Genomic DNA, 26171 nt, shown 5'->3' with positions numbered 1-26171 from the left:
GGTCACCCCTGGGGTGGCCAGACCCCCAGCCGCAGCCGGTCTTAACTTCCAGTTACTTCTTCTAAGGAGGTGCCTTCCAAACCGTCCATCTGTTTGTGAGGGTGGCTCCAGGGGGGTCCCCAGCGTGGATGTGAATCGGAGTCCTTGGGGCTCCATCCCCTCCCCAGCACAAGGCCTGAGGTGTGGGCCCTGGCATTCTGTGCTGTTCCTGCAGGGCTGGCAGACTTGGCTCTCAAGGGGGAGGGTGGGTGAGGCCTTGCACCTGGCTGCCCAGGATGGCAGAGCCAGGCTGGGAGAGTTTGGGGATTGCGTGGGGGCAGGGGGAGGCCCCAAAGGGACAGGCCAAGGCCCCCAGGATGGTCTTAGCTCTTCCTAGTTTGGCTTGGGCGTGGGGGTAGGTGTGGTGGCTGCTGTCTGCAGATCTGGGTGGCGTGCTGCCTCTGCCTGAGTGATGAGGGACAGGATGTGAGACAAGCCTGGGTGGGCTCGGGGGTCATGTCTGAATGGTGGCCCCAGGCCAGGGTGAGTAGGGAGAGGGGAGTGAGTGTCATGGTGTCTCCTCTCTCTCCTGGGTGCCTAGGGACCTGAGTCTGGGTGGCTGGTATCCTTGGGTCAGTGGCAGGAAGGGACACTTAGGTCCTCAGTCCCTGGGCCACCAGCAACGGGACTCGCAGGGAACCACAGTGACTACCACTGTTTACGTTGCCGGGGCTGGAAGCTGTAGTCCTTGGAGCATTTGCTGGCAGAGACGGTGGTGTATATGGGACGTGTGTGTGTGTGCTTGTCATGGGTGTGAGCAAGGTGGAAGTTATATCCATAGCTGTGGGTCTGTATCGCTGGTGGGGAGTCGTGCTTGTGGGCATTACTGTGAGGTGCCCTGGACTCAAGAGTCAGCCAGGAGGCCACATGGGGAACAGTGGTCAGCAGCCGTGTGCACGCGGCTGAGGGTGGGGTGGGTGGGCCTCCCCCCTATACCCCCCTCCTACAGACCCCCTCTTACATCCCCTCTTACACCCCCTCCTCTTACTCTGCCTGGCCCCTTCTCTGAGGGCCCAGCCCAGGCGTCACAGGGCCGGTGGCCTGCCCTCCCCCGCCCCACCCTTCAGTGCCACCTTCCCTGCCTGCCCAGGTCCTGTCCCTGGGGGCCGACGTGCTGCCGGAGTACAAGCTGCAGGCGCCGCGCATCCACCGCTGGACCATCCTGCACTACAGCCCCTTCAAGGCCGTGTGGGACTGGCTCATCCTGCTCCTGGTCATCTACACGGCGGTCTTCACCCCCTACTCAGCCGCCTTCCTGCTGAAGGAGACCGAGGAGGCGCCCCTGGCCCCCGACTGTGGCTACGCCTGCCAGCCGCTGGCCGTGGTGGACCTCATCGTTGACATCATGTTCATCGTGGACATCCTCATCAACTTCCGCACCACCTACGTCAACGCCAACGAGGAGGTGGTCAGCCACCCCGGCCGCATCGCCGTCCACTACTTCAAGGGCTGGTTCCTCATTGACATGGTGGCCGCCATCCCCTTTGACCTGCTCATCTTTGGCTCTGGCTCCGAGGAGGTGGGCTGGCCAGGAGGCATCAGGGCAGGGGGGAGGGCACCAGGGGGTGGGGCGAGGGGGTGGCAGACGCACAGGCCCCCCAGCTCACCCGTGCCTGCACCCCTTTCCGTGCAAGCCGCTTCCTGGTTGTAAAGGTCCAGGGGGCCCGCCTTTTGCCAGTGTGTCTGTCCAGAGTGGCCACTGCCTTCTGATTCACGTGAAAACACCCTGAAGCTGGCGGGAGCTCTGGCTAGGCACCTCAGGGTGGGTGCACCTTTCTGAGCCCCAGTTGTTTCGTCCTGGTTGTGGGGAACTGTGAGCCCTTTGTCACTGTGAAGTGAAAGTGTTAGTCGCTCAGTCATGTCTGACTCTTTGTGACCTCACGGACTGTAGCCTGCCAGGCTTCCTCTGTCTGTGGGATTCTCCAGGCAAGAACACTGGAGTGGGTTGTCATTCCCTTCGCCAGGGGCTCTTCCCAACCCAGGGATTGAACCTGGGACTCTTACACTACAGGTGGATTCTTGACTGTCTGAGCCACCAGGGAGCTGGCACAGAAGGGCAGTGGGACTCTGCTGGGTGCAGCGGGTGGGAGGTGCTCCTACTGATACTAGGAGGAGGTTCTGGGGAGAGTCTTTGGGGATCTTACCTCCGCTGCCTCCGCACTGAGGGCTGCAGTGCCCCCCATGCTTTGTCCATCACCCCCCTACTCCCCCCACTGAGTGTCTGCTGCTCCCCATAGTTGATCGGGCTGCTGAAGACGGCGCGGTTGCTGCGGCTGGTGCGCGTGGCCCGGAAGCTGGACCGCTACTCAGAGTACGGGGCGGCCGTGCTCTTCCTGCTCATGTGCACCTTCGCGCTCATCGCGCACTGGCTGGCCTGCATCTGGTATGCCATAGGCAACATGGAGCAGCCGCACATGGACTCCCGCATCGGCTGGCTGCACAACCTGGGCGATCAGATCGGCAAGCCCTACAACAGCAGCGGCCTGGGTGGCCCCTCCATCAAGGACAAGTACGTCACCGCCCTCTACTTCACCTTCAGCAGCCTCACCAGCGTGGGCTTCGGCAACGTGTCCCCCAACACCAACTCGGAGAAGATCTTTTCCATCTGTGTCATGCTCATCGGCTGTGAGTGTGCCCCTGGGGGTGGGCATGGGCACAAGCCACACAGGAGAGGGAAGGCGTTAGAGGGGCCGGAGTGGGTGCCCCCCACCACCCAGGGGCCCCCATCATGGTGCTGGGGACAGCAGGGCAGAGGCACAAGGCAGGGGCTGAGGAGCATGTGTGCCCGGGCTTCTGTGTGTGCATCTCGCGTGTGTGCTCACGCTGAGGTGGGAGTGTGTGTTGGCACTGACCTGGTGCTGGGGTGGACCGGGTCCCTTGGAGGCTGACGGCCCCACTCACCCCGCCCCCAGCCCTCATGTATGCCAGTATCTTCGGCAACGTGTCGGCCATCATCCAGCGGCTATACTCGGGCACGGCGCGCTACCACACGCAGATGCTCCGCGTTCGGGAGTTCATCCGCTTCCACCAGATCCCCAACCCGCTGCGCCAGCGCCTTGAGGAGTACTTCCAGCATGCCTGGTCCTACACCAACGGCATCGATATGAATGCGGTGAGGGCCCGGGCTGGGCCGGGGGGCAGGGCACCTGTGGGGACTCCTCTGGGTTCACCAGAGTCACACTACCCCCCACCGCCCCCGACCCCAGCCCAGGTGGGCCCAGGTAGTACTGGAAGGACCTTGAGAGGTCATTACCCTCCCTCTGCCCGTGGAGTTCATTTCCTGGGCAAGTTCTCACTTTGAGGAAGGCTCTGGGTGATCCGTGGTTGATCCATAGGACAGCCCTGGGCAGGAGATGGTCTCCATGCCTCACACATTAGAAGGTGGAAGTGAAAGCAGTGAGGCGTTGTCCCAAGGGTGCACAGTCTGCAGGGAGGAGGGGTGGAGCTGGTGTGGACACCCAGGTCCTTCCCCTCGATAGATCCTGGATGCCCTGGTGCTCCCCGCTGGCTCTCCAGGTGAGGGGTGGGAGTGGGGTCCCAGGAGAGGGCGTCCTGAGCCGCCCCCTGCCCCCAGGTGCTGAAGGGCTTCCCCGAGTGCCTGCAGGCCGACATCTGTCTGCACCTGAACCGCTCGCTGCTGCAGCACTGCAAGCCCTTCCGAGGGGCCACCAAGGGCTGCCTGCGGGCCCTGGCCATGAAGTTCAAGACGACGCACGCGCCACCCGGAGACACGCTGGTGCACGCCGGGGACCTGCTCACAGCCCTCTACTTCATCTCCCGGGGCTCCATCGAGATCCTGCGGGGTGACGTGGTCGTGGCCATCCTGGGTACGGCAGGGACCGGGAGCTGGGCCCGGAGTCCCTGCTGCGGCTGCAGAGGCCCAGCCCTCGAAGGACACAGCCCTGGGGGCTGTGGCCCTGTGACTGCCCACAGGGGCCTTGGGCTCCTTTAATTCACCCGAGCTCAGGCCCTCCCAGGGGGCCAGGGAGAGGAGCCCTCCCAGGGGGCCAGGGAGAGGAGCCCTACCAGGTCGGGTGTGGGGTGGGTGCTGCTGAACTCCGGAGGTTTTCAAATTCTGTTCCTCTTTGGGGGTTTCCTCATGGGCTGCGACACTCTTGTTTCTTAAAATGGGATCAAATCCAAGTGCTCCAAGGGAGGCAGTGGGGGAGGTTGTGAGACTGATTTCCACTTAGGGCCACACAGTTCCTGTGGTACAGCCAAGCCCTCACCTCCAGAGCAGAAGGAGTCTGCCCCTCTTCCCCTCGTATCCCTTCTTCTCTCCCCTACCTGTGCACGTGGACAGGTGTGCCTGGGCGTTGGGGACTTCCTGCCCTCTGCCTGTCCTCCCCTTGGCCCTGGCCACCTCAGGGCTGATGTGTCACAGTGGGGCTTAATGCTCATGCCGCAAGCACCCCCAAACACCACTGGAACCAAAGTTTTGCTAAACTGCAGTTGCCTTGACTGCATCCCGGTGTTTTGCATCCTGTGCCTGTGCTCACCTATGCTATCCTGTTTTCTCTCAGTAAACGAAATGCTGGTCTTGACTCACTACTGTGCTATGATCTGTAGCTTGAAGAACATTGTTCATGGGGGTGCAGTGCTTAGCCAGGGGGTGTTTGGGAATGGGCTTTGGTGGCAGGTGGGTGGTACCAGAGGAGTTAGAACCTAAGGCGGAAGCCAGGGTTTTGGGCAGAGCTGGGCATCCAGGCTGGAGCTGCTGGCTGGCCCTACAGTAGGTGGGAGGCATGGGTTCCTGGCCCTTCTCCTCCAGGGCACCACACTGTCCTTTGGGAGCTGGGGGGAGATGGGCCGGCTGGTGCCCCCCTGGCCCTGGAGGCTGGGGCTGGGCAGCACATGAGCAGACTGAGGGGAGGTGCCTGGCCAGGGAGACAGTGCCTGGAAGACAGGTGCCTGCTGCCTCCGCTGCCACCCCCCGGGGCTGAGCCCCCCTCTCGGTGGCCTCCAGGGAAGAACGACATCTTCGGAGAGCCTCTGAACCTGTACGCACGCCCTGGGAAGTCCAACGGGGACGTGCGGGCCCTCACCTACTGCGACCTGCACAAGATCCACCGAGACGACCTGCTGGAGGTGCTGGACATGTACCCCGAGTTCTCTGACCACTTCTGGTCCAGCCTGGAGATCACCTTCAACCTGCGGGATGTGAGTGGGCCTGCGGGATGTGAGCCGCCTGCTGGGTGGCTGTCCCTTCGCCACGGGACCTTCTCTCTGGGCTTGTTTAATGGTATCTGGGGCAGACTAGGTTGTGAAAAGTGCCAGTCTCAGCCCTGGTTCTGCGGCGGAGCTCACACCCCACGGAGCGGGCATGCCCCGTCCCACCTCCAGTGGTCATGAGAGGGCCTTCCCCGGGACCGGGCAGGGCAGGTGGGCGAGGAAGGGCCCTGACACCGATTTTGGGTTTCAGACCAACATGATCCCCGGCTCTCCGGGTAGCGCGGAGTTGGAGGGTGGCTTCAACCGGCAACGCAAACGCAAGCTGTCCTTCCGCCGGCGCACGGACAGGGGTGAGGCGGGGGAGGGGGGGGGGGGGGGCCGGGGAGGGGGCGGGGCCCAGGTGAGCCGGGGGGCGGGCAGGGGCAGGGCCTATAGGGGGCGGAGCAGAGGGCGGGGCCGGCGGGTCTGCTCCTCCCAGGCCCCTCAGACCTTCCGTCCCTACCGTCAGAGTTCCCTTCTCACCCCATCCTTTCAGGCCCACTTGAAATGTCACCTCCTCCCCTCTTCCACCCTCCAGGGCAGGGGCGCGTCTAAGTTTATTGGGTCCTCACAGGGCTGGCGTCTTGATGGGCGCTGCTTTGAACCAATGAGGGGAGGAAAGACAGGGCAAAGGAGGGAGAGGTGGCTAGCATGGCAGGGGAGGGCTAGGGCCTGGGGTCCCAGAGAGACCCGCCTAGCAGTGCTACTGACCCCGCTCGGGCAGCCAGCGGTCACAGCTAATCTGGTCCCGCCCCCGGAGTTCTTAGTCCTCTTGGACGTGGGTGAGAGAGCACAAGCAGGACTGGGGACAACCCAGTGTGTCCTGCCCCCGGTCCCCTCTCCTCCCCTTCCGGCCCTCCCCTCCTCTCTGTGCCTCCTCCTGCCGTCTCTGAGGCCCGTTCTCTGTCTCCCACAGACCCGGAGCAGCCAGGGGAGGTGTCGGCCTTGGGGCCGAGCCGGGCGGGGGCAGGGCCGAGTGGCCGGGGCCGGCAGGGGGGGCCGTGGGGGGAGAGCCTGTCCAGCGGCCCCTCCAGCCCCGAGAGCAGTGAGGATGAGGGCCCAGGCCGCAGCTCCAGCCCCCTCCGCCTGGTGCCCTTCTCCAGCCCCAGGCCCCCCGGAGAGCCGCCGGGTGGGGACCCCCTGACCGAGGATGGCGAGAAGAGCAGTGACACTTGTAACCCACTGTCAGGTAGGGTGAGCCCCCCACACCCCACCTCTGCCTGGCGGGTGGGGCATGGACCTCTCTTCCAGCCTCAACCCTGCTCTCTGGCTGCAGGCGCCTTCTCAGGAGTGTCCAACATCTTCAGCTTCTGGGGGGACAGCCGTGGCCGCCAGTACCAGGAGCTGCCTCGCTGTCCTGCCCCCGCTCCCAGCCTCCTCAACATCCCCCTTTCCAGCCCTGGCCGACGGCCGCGGGGAGACGTGGAGACCAGGCTGGACGCTCTCCAGAGGCAGCTCAATAGGTGAGTGTCCAGGGGGACAGGCTAGGAGTTGCTGGATGGGGTGGTGCAGCAGTGTGATCTGTGGGTTTCGGGCAGTGTTGTTGTGTGCCGGGGGGTGGGGGTCGTTTGCTCCATCTAGACCTGTCCATGTGTCCCAGCGGCTTGGCTCTCTCCTTCCGTTCGGAGCCAAGCTGGGGCTGCCACACCTAGGATGGAGAGTGGGCCTGGGGGTTACCAGCTGGCTGTCCACAGGGCAGTCCTGAAGTCACGGTTGCTGGTGTCTCCACTTCTCTGAGACCCAGAGCATCCTCCTCCTTCTCGCCCAGGCTGGAGACCCGGCTGAGCGCCGACATGGCCACCGTCCTGCAGCTGCTGCAGAGACAGATGACGCTGGTCCCGCCAGCCTACAGTGCTGTGACCACCCCAGGGCCCGGCCCCGCCTCCACTTCCCCCCTGCTGCCCGCAGGCCCCATCCCCACCCTCACCCTGGACTCGCTTTCTCAGGTGAGTTCCCAGCACCCCCGCCTTGCCTTTTCAGCGCCGATTCCACCCCAGGCCTGCTTTGCTGCCCCTTCTGTGGCCTTGGGCCCCAGCCTCCTCCCCCTCCCCATCCCTGCCCTCCTCCCAGGCGATATTCTTGGAGGAGGAGGAGCTGTGAGCATGGAGCACAAAGCACGCAGACAGCTGGGCCAAGGCAGGCTGCAGGCCGAGTGGCCTGCGTTCCCCTGGGGTCACCTGAAGGGCGGGGTCTACTTGGGGTGCCTGTGTCTGTGGCTGCATGTGGAGGAGACTGTTGTGCCCTGGGGGGGCTGGTGGTGGGTGCTGGGTGCCAGTGCGCCCCTGGGACAGAGTCCCACGGCCCTGCTGTTGCTGACACCCCCGGGTCTGACTCTCCACTCGACCCATGACTTTCATGCTCGGCACTTTGCAGGGTTGTCCCGGAGGCTTTGGCTAAGCCCCAGGGTGGCCCTTCCGGTTGGCTTCTCTCCCCCGCTGCTAGAGGTGGTCCTCTGTCATCTTTTGTCCGCTCCTGAGTGGACCTGTGTGTTCCTGGCCTCCTGACAGGACAGCGGTGTCTGGGTCTCAAGCTGGGGGTCCTTCAGGCAGCCTGAGGTGGCCTGGGCTCCGCCGCCCCCTGCCCCCCACCCCCGGCGTCTGCTCCCCTCCCATATGCTGCCTGCTCCTGTTTGCAGACACCAGGGCCCACGTCAGCAAATGTGCCAGTCTCCCTTCACAGCCTCCCCCGCAGAGATCTCACAGCAGACTCGTCAGCACCCACAAAGCCCCTCCCGCCTGCCCTGGCACTCTCCCTGGCCTTCCGAAGCCTGGCCGCCAGCCTGCCTCTTGTTTCTAGGTCCCGGAGTCCTTTCGAGACTGCAGGCAGGAACCTTGTCTCTTTTTCTGTCTGCTTCGGTGCCAGCTCAGGGCCCCTTATTCCACGCTGGCGTTGAATTCAGCGGCCAGGTTCCCTGGGAGGGAAGTGGCTGAGGCCTGGGGCTCCTTGCAGGATCAGACAGATGCTGCCTCAGGGCCCCCAGCTGCCCGGCCTGGCTTTTGTCCACCCAGAGCATACATCTCCACGTCCAGTCTTGCCCCCCTCCCTTGGCATTTGGAGTCCTGCCTGCTCTGTCTCCCTCAGCCCTTCTCCTGTCTCCTCAAAACCCCCTCCTCTCTGGCCCCAGAGTTCCCGGGCCCTCTCTCTCCTCTGACCCTCTCCCGCTCCTCGACTCCGGGCCCGCTACACTCTGTTTTCTCCGCAGGTTTCCCAGTTCATGGCGTGCGAGGAGCTGCCCCAGGACGGACCCGCTCGACGCCTCTCCCTGCCGGGCCAGCTGGGGGCCCTAACCTCCCAGCCCCTGCACAGACACGGCTCAGACCCAGGAAGTTAGTGGGGCTGCCCAGTGTGGACACATGGCTCACCCAGGGTTCAGCGCACTGCCTGGGCCCCTCCCCGTGGAGGCCCTGCCCGGGAGGCCCTGGCCGTCGACAGGAGAGGAATAGGAAGGCACGGCCCCTCCCCCAGCCCTTGGGGGCCCACCTCCTCCTGAGGTCCCCAGGGGCCCCTGTGTGTGTGTGGGGGCACAGGGGCAGGGACAGGGCCGGGCAGTGGATGGGGGTCTGTGGTCCCCCCACTGCCCTGGGGCAGTAGCTGGTCTAACTGCCCGGAGGCACCCGGCCCTGGGCCTTAGGCACCTCAAGGACTTTTCTGCTATTTACTGCTCTTATTGTTAAGGATAATAATTAAGGATCATATGAATAATTAATGAAGATGCTGATGACTATGAATAATAAATAATTATCCTGAGGAGACTCCAGTGGTGCTGGGAAGTGTAATAGCTACCTGCTCTATCCCGTGTTCGTGGCCATAGCGTTGTGGGCACGAGCCTGTCCGAGGGAATCCGGGCCAGTCTGTCTGTGTGCGCCGGGCCTGCGGGGGCAGCTCCGACATCTGGGTGTGGGGTGGGTGCAGTGAGGGGTGCTCCCTTGGGGCTGACACACATCACCTTCAGGGCTTCTTGCCTCCGGAGGGCCCTGCTTCCCTGCAGTCCTGGATTCAGGATGGCAAAGAGCCACCTGGACTGAGATGAATATAGAGGTTGTCCTAATGAGATGCTGGGCCTGGGGTCCCACACTTTAGAGCCTTGGTGGCTAGCGGATTGGCACACTGGCCCCTGAAACTGACCCCACGATGACGGCTGATACAACCATGCTCTCCCCCACACACAACTCTTGAGCCCAGCCCATGCTGTTATATTTGGCCACATCCCCAACTTGGCCTCGCATGCATGCCAAGTTCCTTCAGTCGTGTCTGACTCTTTGCGATCTCATAGGCTGTAGCCCGCCAGGCTCCTCTGTCTATGGAATTCTCCAGGCAAGAGCACTGGAGGAGGTTGTCATTTCCTCCTCCAGGGGATCTTCCTGACCCATGGATTAACCCCAAGTCTCTCATGTCTCCTGCACTGGCAGGTGGGTTCTTTACCACAAGCACCACCTGGGAAGCCCTTATCCTAACTTTTAACTCAGCCTCACGCGGATCCTGTACGATTGGGCTCCCACAGTGAACCGACTCAGGGCATGCTGGTTTTCTCAGCCCCTTATCAGAGCCCCATTGATGTCTGCCTGCAGACGGGCCTCAACCACCTGCACCCCTTGGTCACCAGTGATCCTTGACCAGAGGAGCTGGAAGTTTCAGGGTGGCTCATTCCCATCCCTGGAGGAAGAGGTCAGATGTCCTGGGGTCAGTGAAGGGTGGAGGCCGTGTGCACCTGTGCTCGTGTGTGCGTGCGCGTGCGGCTGGTCTTGTGGGACCACGCAGCCTCTCAGAGGAGCTGCCATTTAGTGGCTGAGTCAGGGCAGCTGCAGCCAGCAGGAGGAGCTGATGGGCATCATTGCTGCCCAAGGCCTCCAGGGCCACTTAATTCTACAACCCCCGACCCTTTGAGCTGGGTTGGTTAGCCTTGCTTTGAAGAAAACGCATTATTTCTCAGGCCTGGGGTCAGGAGGCTATTGGGAGAAGACCCTGGTCTCTGAACAACCTGGAGGGTGCCCTTTGCCCAGATGGGGTAGGAGAGACGTTCCCAGCGGCCCTGCCTCAGGGCCCAGGCTCCCCTTCCAGAGGATGTGACCAGCGAGGGGCCCCTGTGAGTTCAGTGTGCCCTGGGGTTTGGGACACGGAAGATGGGCATGGGGCGGAGAGATGGGGAGAAGGGTTAGACCTCTGGGGTGTGGGGAGGGGTGACGCAGAGGGGGACCAGGCAGAAAGGGTGGCTTTGTGTGACAGGATCCGGCACACGTGTTCAGGGGTCTACACATGAACACGAGCACGCATCTGTTCATGGCTCACACGCAGGCCTCCCTGGTGCACTGATGTGTGTGGGTGCGGGGTGGGGGTTCTAGCCGGGGCGATGCCCTTGATCACAGGTTCTGGGCACAAGTGGGTGCCATCAGTATCTCAGCCCAGGGCAGGACACAGACATGGTCAGAGGCTGCTGTGAGGCTGACGGCGAGAAGTAAAGGTGCACTCTGCTCACTCTGCTTGGCCCGCAAGGGCCAAAGCGCTGGGCCGAGTCCCTGCTTCCGTCTTTCTTCCCATCACCCCTGTCCTTAGAGCACTTTCTTCTGGGAGCTCAGCCCGATTCACAGCACTTTGTCCAAGGACGGGGGCAAAGGCTGGGGGAGCCCGGGGTGAGGCCGGGGGCCAGCCCAGTGCATCAGCACTGCGTGCTGGTAGGCATGGGGAGCAGAGGAGAGGAGAACTTCACGTGTGCTCTCTGGGCTTTGTATCAGGTTTGAATGGTGGTTATTTCTCTTCGGCACATGCCAGCCCCCTGGTCAGCTGCCTGCAGCCAGGGAGGGTACTGCCTGGCCTGGAGTCCTGATGTATGCGCTTCCAGGGATGAATGTGTGTGTGTGTGTGTGTGTGTGTGCAAATGCACACGTCTATGCCCAGGGTGGGGGCGGGGCCAGCAGAGAACCTCTAAGTGCTTGTCCTCAGTGATAGCACATGGGTGCCCAGGGCTTGGTCCACTCCGGGTGAAGGAGCTTCCAGTGTGGCTGAGACACCAGCTCCAGGTCCCTGCCAGGAGCTGCCACTGAGATTGAGAGGCTGGGCGGGGGACGACAGCCACGGTGGCTCCATCTCCCGACAGCTCCATCTGTCCAGCTGCGTCATTGAACCCCTAACATCCTGTAGAGGGAGGTGTCACTAGTCCACGTGAGGACAGTCATCTCGGGGTGGTCAGTGACTGGCCGGGGGTCATGCTGCAGGCAGATGGCATTGTGAAGCTCCAGGTTGCACAGGAGGGTGGCGGTGACCTTCAGACACAATACTGGCGCCAACACTGGCCAGTTGCAGGGTGTGGGCTCAGATCTGGGCTTTGGCGGGACCTGAGAGGCTGGCGAGGGCGCTGTGAATGGACTTCGCAGCTCAGCGTGGAGCCCAGCACAGAGACTATCCATTCTCAGCCTGCTCTGTCCTCCCCACCCCCGGCCAGGAGGTAGCACTCTCCCTGACAATCAGGAGGCCAGGCTCCACCCAACCCAGTAGTGCATAAACCCAAGCTATGCCTGTGTTCTGAGAACTCTCTGCTGGGCTGCGTGAAGTTCTTGGGTAGGACCAAGGCTGAAGGCTTCCTAGAGCAGTGGGGTAGCAGTGGGGTAGCCTTCAGTCTTGACCAGGCCCTGCCCAAGAACCCTAACCCTAACCCTAAAGTGAGTGAAGTCACTCAGTCGTGTCCGATTCTTTGTGATACCATGGTCTGCAGCCCACCAGGCTCCTCCGTCCATGGCATTTTCCAGGCAAGAGTATTGGAGTGGGTTGCCATTTCCTTCTCTAGGGGATCTTCCTGACCCAGGGATCAAACCCTCATCTCCCGTATTATAGGCAGACGCTTTACCATCTGGACCCTAACCTCCACTCTAGGCTGGTTGCATCTCATGGGGGTCCTGCTGTGTCCCTGGCCGGGTTCTCAGGTGTGTTAGGTCGTGTAGGGGGCAATTCTGGGGGCTGGCTGGGGGTATGGCAGGCTATTTTCTGCCACTGTGCATTGCCCACTCCTTTAAGGTCCAACTTCATCTTTTTTTTTTTTTTTTTTAAATAGAAATCATCAGTGAAAATGCTTTGGATAGGAGAGGAAGAACCTTCAGAAGCCAGTAGCCTGTGAGCCTGAGGGGCATCTCGTTACTGGGGGGCTCAGGAAGAGAGGAAAGAGGGAGGTGTGGGAACCAGTGTGCACCCCTGGGCCCCCAGGGGCAGGTCCCACAGCTGAGGGAGTGGATCCTGTCCCCTGCTGGCCCAAGGCAATGAGCTATGAATATCAGCTCTGTTGAAGGAGGGGCAGGGAGGCTTGTTTGTCTTTGCAGGGCCCCGACAGTGCCGGGCACTGGGATATGCCCAGTGCTTCCCAAAGGAAGGCAGGCAGGAAGGAAGGAGGGAAGGCAGGAAGGCAGGAAGGAAGGAAGGAGGGAGGGAGGGAGGGAAGGAGGGAAGGAACGCAAATACTGCTTTTTGCCCTGGGACGGAGATCCTTGCAGAGACCCTTGGGCTGTGCAGGCAGGGCTGGGGAAGTCCTCCAGTGGCTGGCAGAGCTGAAGTGGGCCTCTGCCCAGGGCTGTGGGCCCTCACCCTGGGCCTGCAGGTCACCACCTTCTCCTCCATGCCTGTCCTCAGGCTTGTGCTGCCCAGCTCTGTGGCAACTGCTCGCTGCTCCAGACCTGCTCCCTGGCCTCCCCTGTCACCTGGGCTCCCAGGGACACAGGACTCCGGTGGCGGAGGGTGGCGGGGAGCAGTCCCCTCCTCTCCTGCAGGACTGGCCACCCACTGCTGGGGGCTGTTGTGCAGAGCTCAGTGTTCTCCCAAACCAAGAGGACCAGAGGGGTGGGGCGGGACCTGGAGGGGTGACTGTGGCCAGGCCTGGGCTGCCTCCCCCGACCCCCAACTCTGCTCCTAAAGAGCCAGGAGCCGAGAGAAGCACTCCGGCTGTGTCCCGGCCTCGTGACTCACTGCGCTGAGTCCAGGTGCAAATTCGCCCCGCCCTGTCTTTACCGGGACTCCGCCCCTGTCCCACCCCAGGAGCTCACGTTTCAGTCTCAAATAAGAATCATGTATCTTACCGGGGGCCCATCCTTTGTGGTGAGCCTTATTCTCACCGCCTGCCTGAAATCCGAGGCCCAGGGCCTGGTGGAAGCTGCTGGGTCCAGGGCTCCTGAGGGAGGAGCTGGAGCGCGAACGCCGGCAGAACTTTGCCCATGTCTGAGATTTCTAGAACTTTCTTCCCCCTGCAGGCTTTTTTGCCTTCTGCCCCTTTTGCCTCCCGGCCCTTTGTTTAGTGACTTCCTGCCGGTCCTCGGGTGACCCTTGGACACATGGGGGTGTGCCCCCTGCCGGGGCTGGGAGCCTTTTCTGCCTTCCCCAGCCTGCCCTCCGTACCCTAGACTGCCAAGTCCGGGGGCTCGTCACCTCTGTGTCCCCCAACAACATGCACAGTGGCTCCCCCAGAGCAAGCACTCTATAATTTATTCACTTAATGAGCATTTCTGGATTTAGGGAGTAATGTGACTCAGCTGGTAAAGAATCCGCCTGCAATGCGGGAGACCTGGGTTCGATCCCCCGGTTGGGAAGATCCCCTGGCGAAGGGAAAGGCTACCCACTCCAATATTCTGGCCTGGAGAATTCCAGGGACTGTATAGTCCATGAGGTCGCAAAGACTTGGACACGACTGAGTGACTTTCACTTTCACACTTTGGCAGTAAAATGCTTACTCTCCAAAGGGCCCGTGTGCTTGACTTTGGGGGCCTGTGACTTCCTGGGCAGCCAGGGCTGAAGAAGGGACTCTGGGGTAACTGGCACCCCCGAGCCTCCTCGGCTCAAAAGCAGACATGGGGTCTCATACCCCAGGGATGATCCCAAGAGGCCCACGTGGTTTGTATCTTCTGCCCCACTCCGCTGGCTCCGCTCAGCCGTCGGGGCTCGTCCTTGGTCTGAGTTACCATTAGGGATGGTCTGGTGCTCTGGAGGGCTGGAATCCCTCCTGATGGACATCTTGGGGCCACAGCTGGGTACCCCACGATGGCCACCGCTCCCCTGGGTTTTGGGGAGGCCCCGCCTCTGCTCATCACAGCAGGCTCATCACCCTCTCAAACGCTGGGTCCCCAGCCTGGGTGTAGTTCCAAGCACAGGCCCTGACTTTTCCAGGCTCTGTTCTGCCACAGGGCAGGCGAGGAGGCCTTCCCGCAGCCCACCTGCCCATGTCGACGGGAGCAGATGGCTGGAGCATGCCCAGGTCCTGAAGGGACAGACGGCTTCCTTTTCTTTGTCCGCAGGACGCAGCCCTCCTCGTCAGCTTGGCACTGAGGGTTCTCGTCTTCCTTTCCAGACTCACCTGCCCTTCTGCCTGCTGCTGCCACACGCCCGATGCCCCAGCCATGTGAGATTCCATCCTGTCCCCTGTGCTCGAGTTCTCCCTGCATCTTTCCATCTTTCCCTCTCCTTGGAAATAAACTCCATCCTTCCTGGCCTGGAGAGAAAGCCTTCCACGTCAAGTCCTAGCTCAGACGTCACCTCCTCCAGGAGGCCCTCTCTAGATGTCTCAGTGGATTTAAACCTCCATCTTTCTCCTGTCTGTCGTCTGAGAAAGGACTGGCGGAGTACTGGCGGTCTGTGTGTCTCCTCAGAGGCCTCTGTCGTGGGGCCAAGGAGGTGGCAGGCACTTTGCCAGCGTGTCTTGCTCCATCTCCACTTCCCAGCTGGCTTCTGTGTGGAGGGCTCCTGCCCGCCACCCTCTGTGACTGCTCATTTGTCCTTTGATGGTCAAGGCTGAGAGTAAGTCCCCCTTGGCCTCTTCCGCTCCATCTTCAGGTCTGTGGTACCCACAGTTCCCCAGGTGGTGGCCAGTCCAGTGGGAACTGAAGGGCATTCATCCTGGCTGCTCAGGGTGGCCTCCATTGCTCACACGGGTTCTGAGTAGGAGTGCTGGTGGTCCCACCAGGACAAGGGTCATGGAAAACACACAAGCAGTGAGTCTAGTCTATCTTAAGTTCTCAAAAACCTGGAAACAAATTTGAAACATAAAGCCTTTCAAAGTGACTATTTGGCAGCAGTTTTCAGATAATTGTATATCATAAAAGAGTGGTTGGTGTAAAACTCAATGAAGATTCAGTGAAAGATTGAATAGTAACAGGTTTCTTTAAGCTGCCTGGGTATATGATTATCAAACTCTATAAAGAAAGACTCAATTTGGCCATCTTATTGCGGTAGAATTTAAAATAAAGTGATTCTTGATACTTTATTTCCTAAAAGTGTAAGTCAAGGCTTTTTTAAAACTAATTTTTGTCTTTCAAACAAAAAAACCCACAAATGAGTTCCAAGGCATTTATTAACTAATTAGCTTCATTATTTTATAATCACACCTTACAAGTGAGCTGGAAGTCGACAAGGGCCAGCACTTTGAAACCCAAACAGAAGAATTTAGCTCAACTGTCCTACCATTACTTTAAAATTATCAATCGCATAAGGTCTGGCAGCAAAAAGCTGACATGCTCACTGGCAAGAAAATCAGTCATTAGGGAAACATCTCGGAGAGGCTCCCGCAGCCGGGCAGCCGCACGTAACGGCTTGGCTTCCTCTTTCTGTGCTGCCAGGTGATGACAGCTGGGAAACCAGAGGGACTGTGATGGCCAGGGACACTCGGAAGGTCAAATGAGTCTGATCTCATGGTCTTAAGAGGCCTGCATGTGTCATGCTTTAGTCATATCTGACTCTTTGTGACTGTATGGACTGTAGCCTGCCAGGCTCCTCTGTCCATGGGATTCCACAAGCAAGAATCCTAGAGTGGGTTCCCGTTCCCTCCTGTAGGGGATCGTCCTGACCCAGGAATCGAACTTGCGTCTCTTATGCCTTCTGTATTGGCAGAGGGTTCTTTACCACTAGTGCCACTTGGGAAGCTTCTTTAGAGGCCTCATTTCAGTTAGTTCAGTTCAGTCATTCAGTCGGGTCCAACTTTTTGCAACCCCACAGACTGCAGCACACCAGGCTTCCCTGTTCGTTACCAACTCCAGGAGCTTGCTCAAACTCACGTCCATCGAGTCAGTGATTCCATCCAACCATCTTATCTTCCGTCATCCCCTTCTCCTCCTGCCTTCAGTCTTTCCCAGCATCAGGGCCTTTTCCAATGAGTCAGTTTTTCCCATCAGGTGGCCAAAGTATTGGAGCTTCAGCTTTAGCATCAGTCCTTCTAGTGAATTTTCAGGACTGATTTCCTTTAGGATGGGCTGGTTGGATCTCCTTGCAGTCCAAGTGACTCTCAAGAGTCTTTTCCAACACCACAGTTCAAAACCATCAGTTCTTCAGCACTCAGCTTTCTTCACAGTCCAACTCTCACATCCATACATGACCACTGGAAAAACCATAGCTTTGACTAGATGGACCTTTGTCGGCAAAGTAATGTCTCTGCTTTTTTATATTCTGTCTAGATTGGTCATAGCTTCTGTTCCAAGGAGCAAGTGTCTTTTAATTTAAGAGGCCTGGGTGAAAGGAAACTGTTAACAGATGGGAAAGTGAGCGTAGAGGGATTTATTTCATGTCAGTCTGCCTTAGGCCCCTGGACCTGTGACTGTTCCGCAGGGAGGTTTGGTTTTACCTGTGACTCTGAGTGGCCATAAAGAAGTGTTGTTCTTGGGGCCGGTGGGAGGAGCATGGGGGAACGAGGTTAAACAGCGATGAGCGTCTTGACCCAGCTGCCCTCTGTCCACCAGCCCCAGGGGGGTCCCTTCTGGTAGGAAGCTGAGAAGTGGCTGGAGCCCCAACCTGGGAGGAGGAAGGTATGCTCAGTGCCTCCCTGGATCTCTGCAGATGCTGCTGGGGTGAGGCTTCTGTTCTGGGCTAATGCCCCTGTGACCTGTGTCTCTGCAGACACCTGTCCCATTAGCAAGGGATAGTTTCTGTGCCTGCTGCCACCTCTCTTCCAGACCACCCTGGCTCCAGATGGACCCCGTCCTCTGAAGTACAACTAACCCGAGGTGTTGCCTGTGGTGGATGATTAATGAAGATCTTGGGGGTCATTGTGAATGCTGGGGAAGTCATTCATGCCAGAAAACAACCTGAAAGATGACCTTAGACATCCTACTCCTGGATTTTTGTCTGTTTCCATGTTGGTGCCTTTCTCACCGGCTGACCCCTTTCCAAGTCCTTCCAAGACCCTCTTGGTCAGTTTCTGCTTCCTGAAGACCCTTCTCTGCCTCTTCTTTCCCCCACTTTCCTGGCCGCCCCCAGGCTTCCCCTCACTGCCTTGGGCAGATCCATTTAAGAGTCTCCGGTTGGCTCTTAGCTGACCTTGCCCGGGGCTCCACCCTTCTCCTTACAGGCTATGGGACATGATCCAGATGTGCATCTGATGGACTCGGAATGAGCTGCCCATGGCCCTAGTGGGGAGAGGGGGCCCGGTAAAGCTGGCTTTCCTGTCTCTTCCTCCTTTCTTTTTTTGGTCTGCACTGCCTGTCTTGTGGAATCTCACTTCCCCAACCAGGGGTGGAAGTCAGGCCCTGGGCAGTGAAAGTGCAGAGTCCTAACCACTGTACCACCAGAGACTTCCCCTCCCTCCCTTTCTTCCTTCCTCTTTTTTTTTTTTTGGATTGGCAAGCAGTTTTCCTGCAATAATAATTAGTGATGGCTAATGAGGCACCCGGGGCAGAGATCTGAGCTTCCCAAGTGTCAAAGTGGAAAAGAAACTGCCTGCCAGTGCAGGAGATGCAAGGTATAGGTTCGATCCCTGGGTTGGGAAGATCCCCTGGAGGAGGAAATGGCCACCCACTCCAGTATGCTTGCTGGGAAAATCCCATGGACAGAGGAGCCTGATGGGCTACAGTCCATGGGGTCACAAAGAGTTGGACACGACTGAGCACACAACAGGGGCAGAGATGGCGATTAGAGAGGGGGTGAGGAAAATGCAAAGTAAACAGCAGAGAGGGAGGCGAGGAGCCAGAAGGGGCAGGTCTGAGGACCGCTCGGCTCCATCCAGGGGTTTCCGTCACTGTCCCTCCAGGCAGGCATCCTGAAGGGCACGGAGGTAATGCTTGGTTTGGAGCTGATTCTTGGTTTGGGGGATATACTTGTTTTGGACCACTGGGGCTGATGCTTGGTTTGGGGCTGGGCCATTCAGCCTAGGTCTCAGGAAATTCACTCCACGAGCCAATTTGCTTCCTCCTTGTGGAGGCCCAGGCTTGTGAGAGCTCGGGCATTTGGTGGAGGATCAGGTCTGGAAGGAACCGTGGGAGTCGCTGCTTATCAGAGATCCACCTCACACCGGACACGGCCCTGAGGAAGAGGGCTGCTTGCTGAAGCCAGAGTCTTCGTGGCTTCCTGCTAGTTTTTTATTTTTTAAACCAACATTGAATATTCTGGGTAACTGTCAAATTTGTGGTTTGGAAACGAATAAAGTGCAGAAGAGCTGTGACTGACCTCGGTGGAGGGGCAGCTCCTCGGACTAAGTGCTGGATGAGGGGGAAGGAACGGATGCCCATGGGACCAGCACTTCTCTCCCCGACTCTGTCCTCGCTGGGTGGCCGGGTGGTGTCTCCCTGGCTCCGGACCCTGCTTAGGCCCATCCCGGGCCTGGGTTGCACTGCTGAGGGTCCTGCCCTGTTGACCTGACTCCAAGCAGAGCAAACTCGACTGTCTGCAGTGGTTTTTCCCACCCTGGGTTCCCCTATCTTGACCTCAACCAAGAGCAGGATCGTTTTCGAGTAAAATATTTCTCTTGAGCATCCCCTAGACTGGCAGAAAGTCAAGAAAGTTCCTTAGAAGACAGAGTGCACCCCCCTTAATTTTCAGAGCAGGAGAATGAGGCCCAAAGTGGCCAAAAGCTAGAGAGTTAAGGGCAACACAGCTTCCTGACCCCCAGCCTGCTGCAAGCTGGGCGCCGTGGTGATCACAACAGCGGTTGTATGAGACCTGGCCCTTCAGTGATCTCGTATTTCAGTTTGGAAACTGGTGGGAGAAGCACAAGAACATAATGGAGCTCCCCTTTGAGAGTGCCCGACACAGCTTCTTTCATTCCTTCTTAAGTCCTTCTCACTCTCCAAGATGCGCCTCATGGTTGGCCGCTCCGTGGAGACTTGTCCGTGACCTTCCTGTGACCCGCCAGCCTGCAGGGGCCGTGATGACTCTTAGTTGTAAGAGCTGTACGCTGCTCAAGTGGAGCTGGGGTTGAGGGGGACACCTCTTTGATGGGGGTGGAGACACTCTCCTCCATGACGACCTGTCCACTCGCCGACTTTAAAAACAAAAAATCATTTATTTTGGCTCCCCTGGGTGGCATGTGGGATCAGCATGACCAGGGTTTGAACCCAGGCCTCTTGCGTTAGGAGTGCTCCCTGAATTGGGAGTGCAGAGTCTTAGCCACTCCCCACTCCCCTAATTTTTAGAAAATTATTTATTTTATTTTTGGCTGTGCTGGATTTTTTGCGCTCCTTGTGGGCTTTCTCTAGATTCGGTGAGTGGGGACTGCTCCCTAGCTGCGGTGCACAAACTCCTCATTGCAGTGGCTTCTCTTGCTGCAGAGCACAGGCTCTAGAGCATGGACTCAGTAGTTGTGGTGCATGGATTTAGTTGCCCTGCGGCATGTGGAATTTTCCTGGACCAGGGATTGAACCCGTGTCCCCTGCATAAGCAGGTAGATTCTTATCCACTGCACCACCAGGGAAGTCCCACTCTCTGACATTTTGCCCAAACACAGGCACATCCTTTCAGCCCTGACGCATGACGGGAGTCCCCGTGGAGTCTTCACGGATGGAGATAGGGATGCTGGCTGTCTAGCAAGAAAGGGCTGTTGCCCCCCCACTAGTCCCCTCGTTCAGCCTGTCCACAGTGTGGCCCGTTCACATTCTCAGTTCCTGATTTCCTCCCTGGATTCAGGATGGCCCCTGACTTGTGGGCAGGTGCATCTGCGCCTTATTCTTCCTCAGGCTCTGTGCTGATCATGTGCAGCTGGTAACTCGTGGGGCGTGTTCACCCCTTCTTCAGCAGCAGAGACTCCCGTGACTGTCGGGTCTCTGGTTCCAAGTCCTCCCCACCCTCTCTCCCCACAAGGTCCCTTTCTCCCGTGGGACCAGGGGTCTGTGTGAATTACAGCTTGGGAGCGAGGTAAACTCGAGTTAGAAGCAACCTGCTTTCAGAGCCACTCACGTGCTACCTGGTTACCTGAGATTCTGGCCTCACCTGCCACCCCCATGCCCAGATGGTGGCTCCAGATGGCTCTTGAAAGGACTGAACTTTCACTTTTTGCTGTGAAGACAGCCGGGGTGGAAGTGTTCTGGGCAGATGGTGCATTGTCTTTACTCTAAAGGAGACCGTGAAAGGGGGCTTCTGTAGTTACAGCAATGCTCAATCATTTCCTGAATCTTCCAGACACAAAGTGTCCCACATAGGGGAGGGCTCTACAGCTGGAATCTGAGCCTGGCAGGGTCCCATTTGTCTGCCAGCTCCTCAGATGGGGCCAGTAGGATGACAGTTCACCTGAAAGTCACACTCTGATGCATGACGGCACATGCATGGGTGTGTGTGTGTGTGTGTGTGGGGTCACTGGAATTGCAGCCCTGGAGGCTCTGTGAGAGCACCTGGGGAAGAGATGTGGGAACAACAGCCCCCGAGGACTGCCAGGGGCTAGAGGAGTCTCAGCTGTTCCGGCTGCTGTAAGAAAAACATCACAGACGGGGTGGCCTGTGAGCAACAGAAATTTACTTCTCACAGCTGTGGAGATAGACAAGTCCAACATCAAGGCCTTGGCAGATCTTTCTGTCGAGTTCTGCCTCCTGGCTCATAGGTGGCTGTCCTCCCACGTCTGAAGATGTGAAGGAGGTCTTGGAGCCTCTTTCACAAGGGCACTAACTCCACTCACAAAGGCCCCACCCTCATGATCTAATCACCTCCCACAGCCCCCACATCCTAATACCATCACCTTGGGGATTAGGTTTCCATATATGAATTTTGGGGACACAAATATTCAGTTCCAGCAGAACGGACTAACCAGAGCAGGAAATCCAGTTAGAGCAACTGGTACACCCTATATGGCCCAGAGAACTACCTGCTTCTCCATCAGGAAGGAAGAAGTGTTAGGCTCTCAGTTGTGTCTGACTCTTTGTGACCCCCTGGACTGTAGCCCTCTAGGCTCCTCTGTCCATGGAATTCTCCAGGCAAGAATACTGGAGTGGGTTGCCATGCTTTCCTCCAGGGGATCTTCCCGACCCAGGGATCAAACCTGGGTCTCCTGCATTACAGATTCTTTACCTTCTGAGCCACCAGGGAAGCCCAGAGGAGGAAAAAAGAGTACCAGGGATGAACTATCAACAATGGACTTGTTCTTGTCCTATTTTTTTGGTAAATCTTTTTTTGGGGGGGAGTAAATTCAAAATATTTGAAGTTTAGTTGACTTACAATGCTATGTTAGTTTCAGGTATATAGCAAAGTGTTCAGTTTCTAAGTTGTGTCCCCATGGACTGCAGCACGCCAGGCTTCCCTGTCCTTCACTATCTCTGGGAGTTTGCTCAAATTCATGTCTACAGAGTCGGTAATGCGATCTAACTATCTCATCCTCTGTAGCCCTCTTCTCCTTTGGCCTTCAACCTTTCCCAGCATCAGAGTCTTTTGCAATGAGTTGGCTCTTTGCATCAGGTGGCCAAAGTATACTTATATCAATATCTATCTATCTATATATATATACACATTTTCAGATTCTTTTCTATATTATTATAAAATATTGACTATAGTTCCTTATGCTCTACAGTAAGTCTTTATTGTATTTTGTATGTAGTAGTGTGTATCTGTTAATCCCAAACTCTTACTTTATCTCCCCTCTGCCCCACTTTCCCTGTTGGTAACCACAAGTTTGTTTTCTATGTCTGTGAGTCTATTTAAAGCAGAATTTAAAAGCCCATGTGAAGGGTTAACAATTATGAAACAGACCTGATATAAGCCAGGTGATTCTGGGGATCCGTGTTGGCTGCTGTGCTGGAGAAGGTAGCATTTTTCACCCTTGGCAAAATAAAGTAGAAACGCGTGTTAGTCTTGCCTTCCTAACACAACTATAAATGCCTTGACGGTGGAGCTGAGATTGGAGCTGAAATGAAGTGGGAGGCCGCCTGAGAAAGTGTCCTGGCAGAGGAGACCCCGCAGGCCATGGCAGACCTGGGTGTCTCTCGTCCCGCATCCCTTGCCCCTGAGGATAGGAAGGAGAAGTAGATGTTCCCACGTTGCGCATTTTTGCGGCTGTCACTTGTCGCTGAGTGGCATAGGCTGAGTGGCTGATTGAAAATGTTGAGCTGCGTGGGGCCAGCAGGTCAGAGCCAGAGGACTCTTTGGAGAGCATTGGTTCCATCCATTCATGACAGAAACAATCAGCTGAGGTCCTGGGTGAACACACAGCCTGTCAAGTTCAGACAGGGAATAAGCGCAGGTCTGGGACACGGGGCTCCTGGCCTCCCCACCCCTCTGGCTGCCCAGCCCGTGACCCTGCCAACCCCTGAAACACACTCTCGTAAAACCCAGCTGCTCTTTGGGCATGAAGGGAACACACTAGACACTTGATGGACGGCCTGTGCTTGGAGGTCTTTCTCTGGGATCAGGGAAGGATTGGGCCCCTCTCACCCACTCCTCCTGGAGGTGTCCCCATCTAAGGAGACTGGGCTGTGGACCTTGTCTGGGCTAATATCTGCCTGGATAACCAGCAACTTTCCCCCTCTCTACTGTCGCTCAGACCCTTTCTGAAAGATGAGGCCTCTTAAAGAGAAACAATCATAACCACGTTACCACACTGAAAATATAAAAAATTTCTTGATATAATAAATGTCTGGCTAGTAGTTGAACTTCTTCAGTTTTTATACACATTTGCAAGAAAATTATTTGAATCAGAAGCCAAATAAGGCCTGCACATTGCAATTGATGGGGTTCTTAAGTCCCTTTTAATCTACAGGATCATGTTCCATATTTTTCCGTCACTTTTTTGGTTTTGATTGAAGGATCTAGGTTGTTCATATTTTGGAAATTTCTACAACTGGATTTTGCTGATTTTGCTGATTTAGCCCTTGAGATCCAATAACATAGGGTGACCCATCGAACCAGTTTGCCCTGTGCTCAAATCTGGAAGTCCTTAGCAAATCAGATTGGCCACTCAACACTTTTTCCCATCATTTATATTTTCTTATTGTAAGTTGGTAATTAAGTTATAGCCTTTATCAGACTCATTTAAGTTTTTGACAGGATTCTTCCCTACTAGTGGTGTGTTATTCCAACAGCAGGCACATAAATAGCTGTTTGCCTCTCATTTTGTGATGTTAGAGCGTTTTATGACCAATGCTTACATCCATTCATTCATCACAGGTTGCAAAACAGTGATGTTCTCATTTTACCTTCCCTTTCCGTTTATTAGCTGGACTTCTTTTATTAGAGACACACTCAGCAACTCTTTGGTTACCCAGAGCTACAGTTCACAGATTAAAGGCTCTATCAACACTTGATTCTTTCTCTTTCTTTGCTGTCTTTTCAAAATATGGCTCCTTGGCATGCCCCCAAAGGGATGAATGGTTTCCTTTAGGGGCGTTATAAACTCATGGACACAAAAATAGCTTCAGTCTTTTGTAGCTATTATTCTTATTGATGTTTACATGTTTCCATCTTTGGCCGGTGGGAACTTCTTCAGGTTGGTTCCTGGGTTATTTTGACATAACCCTAGTAGTCTTGATTGTTTCCTTGTTTTACAATTTGACAAGATGTTCCAAACCAATTACTTAGTATACTCCTGTCCTGGTCTTGGGAATAGCCATTTCTCTAACGAATCCTGGTTCTATTTAATGGAAAACGTATTTACAAACAGAGATGCTCATTGCTACTAACCCGGTTGTTTTTTTCTAGGTCTTTCAGTGGCCATAGCTAGGAAACATGTATTGCTTTTAAGAGACAAAATGTATAGTGTGTTCATACTGATGTTACTAATTCAAATTCAGAGCTGCAGAGTTTTAATTGAACTGCATTGACCTTACATCTTTATCTTTTTCTCACACTGAAAATCCTGACTCTAAATGGTACCAGTGTAATTACTCGTTTGCTTTATGCCACAACCAGCACACACACAACAGTCTCTGGGTAACAATATGAACCTATACTACCGATAACAATATGATTACAGGAAACAGCGATATTTTTGAGGTTCTTTTTGTCCTTAGACTGTAACCCACTAGGGATATATAGTCAAATTACTGTGTTTAAGTCAGTGGGAATAATTCCTTCTTGGGTGTTTATATTACCAACTGGTGGTTATGTTACATAATTATGGTTCATTTGTATAATTCCCCCTTTCATTTTTAGGGCTTGCTTTTTAAATTTAATTCTGAGGTTGAATTTACAAAGCAAGGTACATTCAAAGACGTCTAGCTTCTCTCCTCATCCCCTCTATCCTGTCTCCCTTTTCCTCTTTTGCTACCATTAAGGTATTTTTGTGCATACTTCCATATTTTTTTTAATAAGCAAATGTCTGTTCATCTGTATGTATCTATCTGGTTCCTTTTTTTAAATAAAATGAATGAAAACATTCTTGGCGTGTTTTTCTCTTCCTTGCTTTTTCGCTTGTCATCTGGAAAGCATCCGTGTTTGTATGTAGAAATATCCCTCACTCCTTTTCATGGCTATGTGGGACTCCATCATGCAGATATGATAATACTTAGTTTACCTAACCAGTCTCTTACTGATTGCCGTTGTCTTCTAGTCCTATGCTATTATGATAAAGTTGTGCTCCAATAAATCTTTGGGCACGTATTTTTTCATATATCTGCTAATGTAATATATCTTTGGGATAAATTCCCAGATTTGCTGGGTCCAAAGGTCAGTGCATATGTAATTTTGTAAGATAATACTAAATTTCCCACCAGCAATGTAGGAGTGCTTCTTTCCCTTATATTGCCAACAGAGCATGGAGTCACATGTTTGGCCTTGTGCCCAATTTGATAGCTTAACAAATTGTACCTCAGTGTATTTTTAAATTGTACCTTCCTGTCACAAGTTGAATTCCCTGAGGGCAGACTCTGAGACTGACTAGCCCACAAGGCATTTTTTAAAGAACAGTCTTTGGACGATCACTTGGGGAGGGAGCAAGATTGGGCAGAAGGACAAGTAGAGTCGTCTCGACATCGGAATAGGCTGAGCCCGCAGTGGGCCGTGGAGCGGGGAAGGCCCTTCAGAGATGCTCTGAGTGGGGATGACTGGCAGGGCTGCTCATCCTCCACGTTCGTCTGTCGTAGGATGTGGGCTGCTCTGGGAGGAGGTGTGACCTTGGACCAGGCAGTTTTCTTCTGCTGAGATGAACCCGCATGAGTGCTGACAGCTGAGGGCCATCTCCTCGTGGCACTTGCAGTAGGTGGGGGGTGGGGATGAAACCTCTCTTTTCTGAGGGACAATGGGTGGCACGTCACAGCACCCACTTTGTCTCTCAATTTATCTATAAGATCCGCCTCAGTGATTTTTTTCTCTCCCAAGTTTTCTGCGTGCAGTCTTATTTCTCTCTCTCTCTTCTATTTAGTTGATCTGTCTCAGTTTGAGATAGGTGTACTAAATAGTCTTGGTTTTTAAAAAACGCGTTTCTATGTATTTCTCTTATCATCTCTTATAGTTTCTGCTTTGTGAAACTTGTTGCTCAGTCACTGCAGGCATACACAGTATTACTGTTAAAACTTCCAAAAAAAGAATAAATAAATAAATAAAACTTCCTTGCGCCCTGCAGACTTCAGGATTATACAGCGTCCTGCTTTGTTTCACTCAGCACTCTTTGGCCTGAACTCTACCTTGCTGGGTATGTAGCTCACCAGGCTCCTCTGTCCATGGGATTCTCCAGGCAAGAATACTGGAGTGGGTTGCCATTTCTTCCTTCAGGGGATCTTCCCAACCCAGGAATCAAACTTGCATCTCCTACAATGGCAGGCAGATTCTTTGCCACTGAGCCA

The 26171-nt window shown here is 55.8% G+C and overlaps 1 protein-coding gene across 6 annotated transcripts in view; it reads left to right on the top strand.

Annotated features, from left to right (window-relative positions):
* KCNH2 (potassium voltage-gated channel subfamily H member 2) overlaps nt 1-9002 on the top strand; it is a 36834-nt gene extending 27832 nt beyond the window's left edge. For 4 of the 6 annotated variants that reach the window (XM_042249257.2, XM_027969000.3, XM_042249259.2 and 1 more), the window contains 10 exons: nt 1130-1558; nt 2277-2664; nt 2952-3151; nt 3614-3866; nt 5006-5199; nt 5462-5561; nt 6167-6439; nt 6527-6713; nt 7019-7196; nt 8453-9002. In XM_042249257.2, coding sequence (XP_042105191.1) covers nt 1130-1558; nt 2277-2664; nt 2952-3151; nt 3614-3866; nt 5006-5199; nt 5462-5561; nt 6167-6439; nt 6527-6713; nt 7019-7196; nt 8453-8581 — 2331 coding nt within the window. In that variant the 3' untranslated portion in view covers nt 8582-9002. Of the gene's footprint in view, nt 1-1129; nt 1559-2276; nt 2665-2951; nt 3152-3613; nt 3867-5005; nt 5200-5461; nt 5562-6166; nt 6440-6526; nt 6714-7018; nt 7197-8452 lie in introns of those variants that run through there. The other 2 variants (XM_042249258.2, XM_042249260.2) reach the window with 2 other exon arrangements.
* Nucleotides 9003-26171: the final 17169 nt, after the last annotated feature.

The sequence above is a fragment of the Ovis aries genome, chromosome 4 (genome assembly GCF_016772045.2).
Source record: "Ovis aries strain OAR_USU_Benz2616 breed Rambouillet chromosome 4, ARS-UI_Ramb_v3.0, whole genome shotgun sequence".
Classification (NCBI taxonomy): domain Eukaryota; kingdom Metazoa; phylum Chordata; class Mammalia; order Artiodactyla; family Bovidae; genus Ovis; species Ovis aries.
This window is presented reverse-complemented; position numbering and strand designations above follow the sequence as displayed.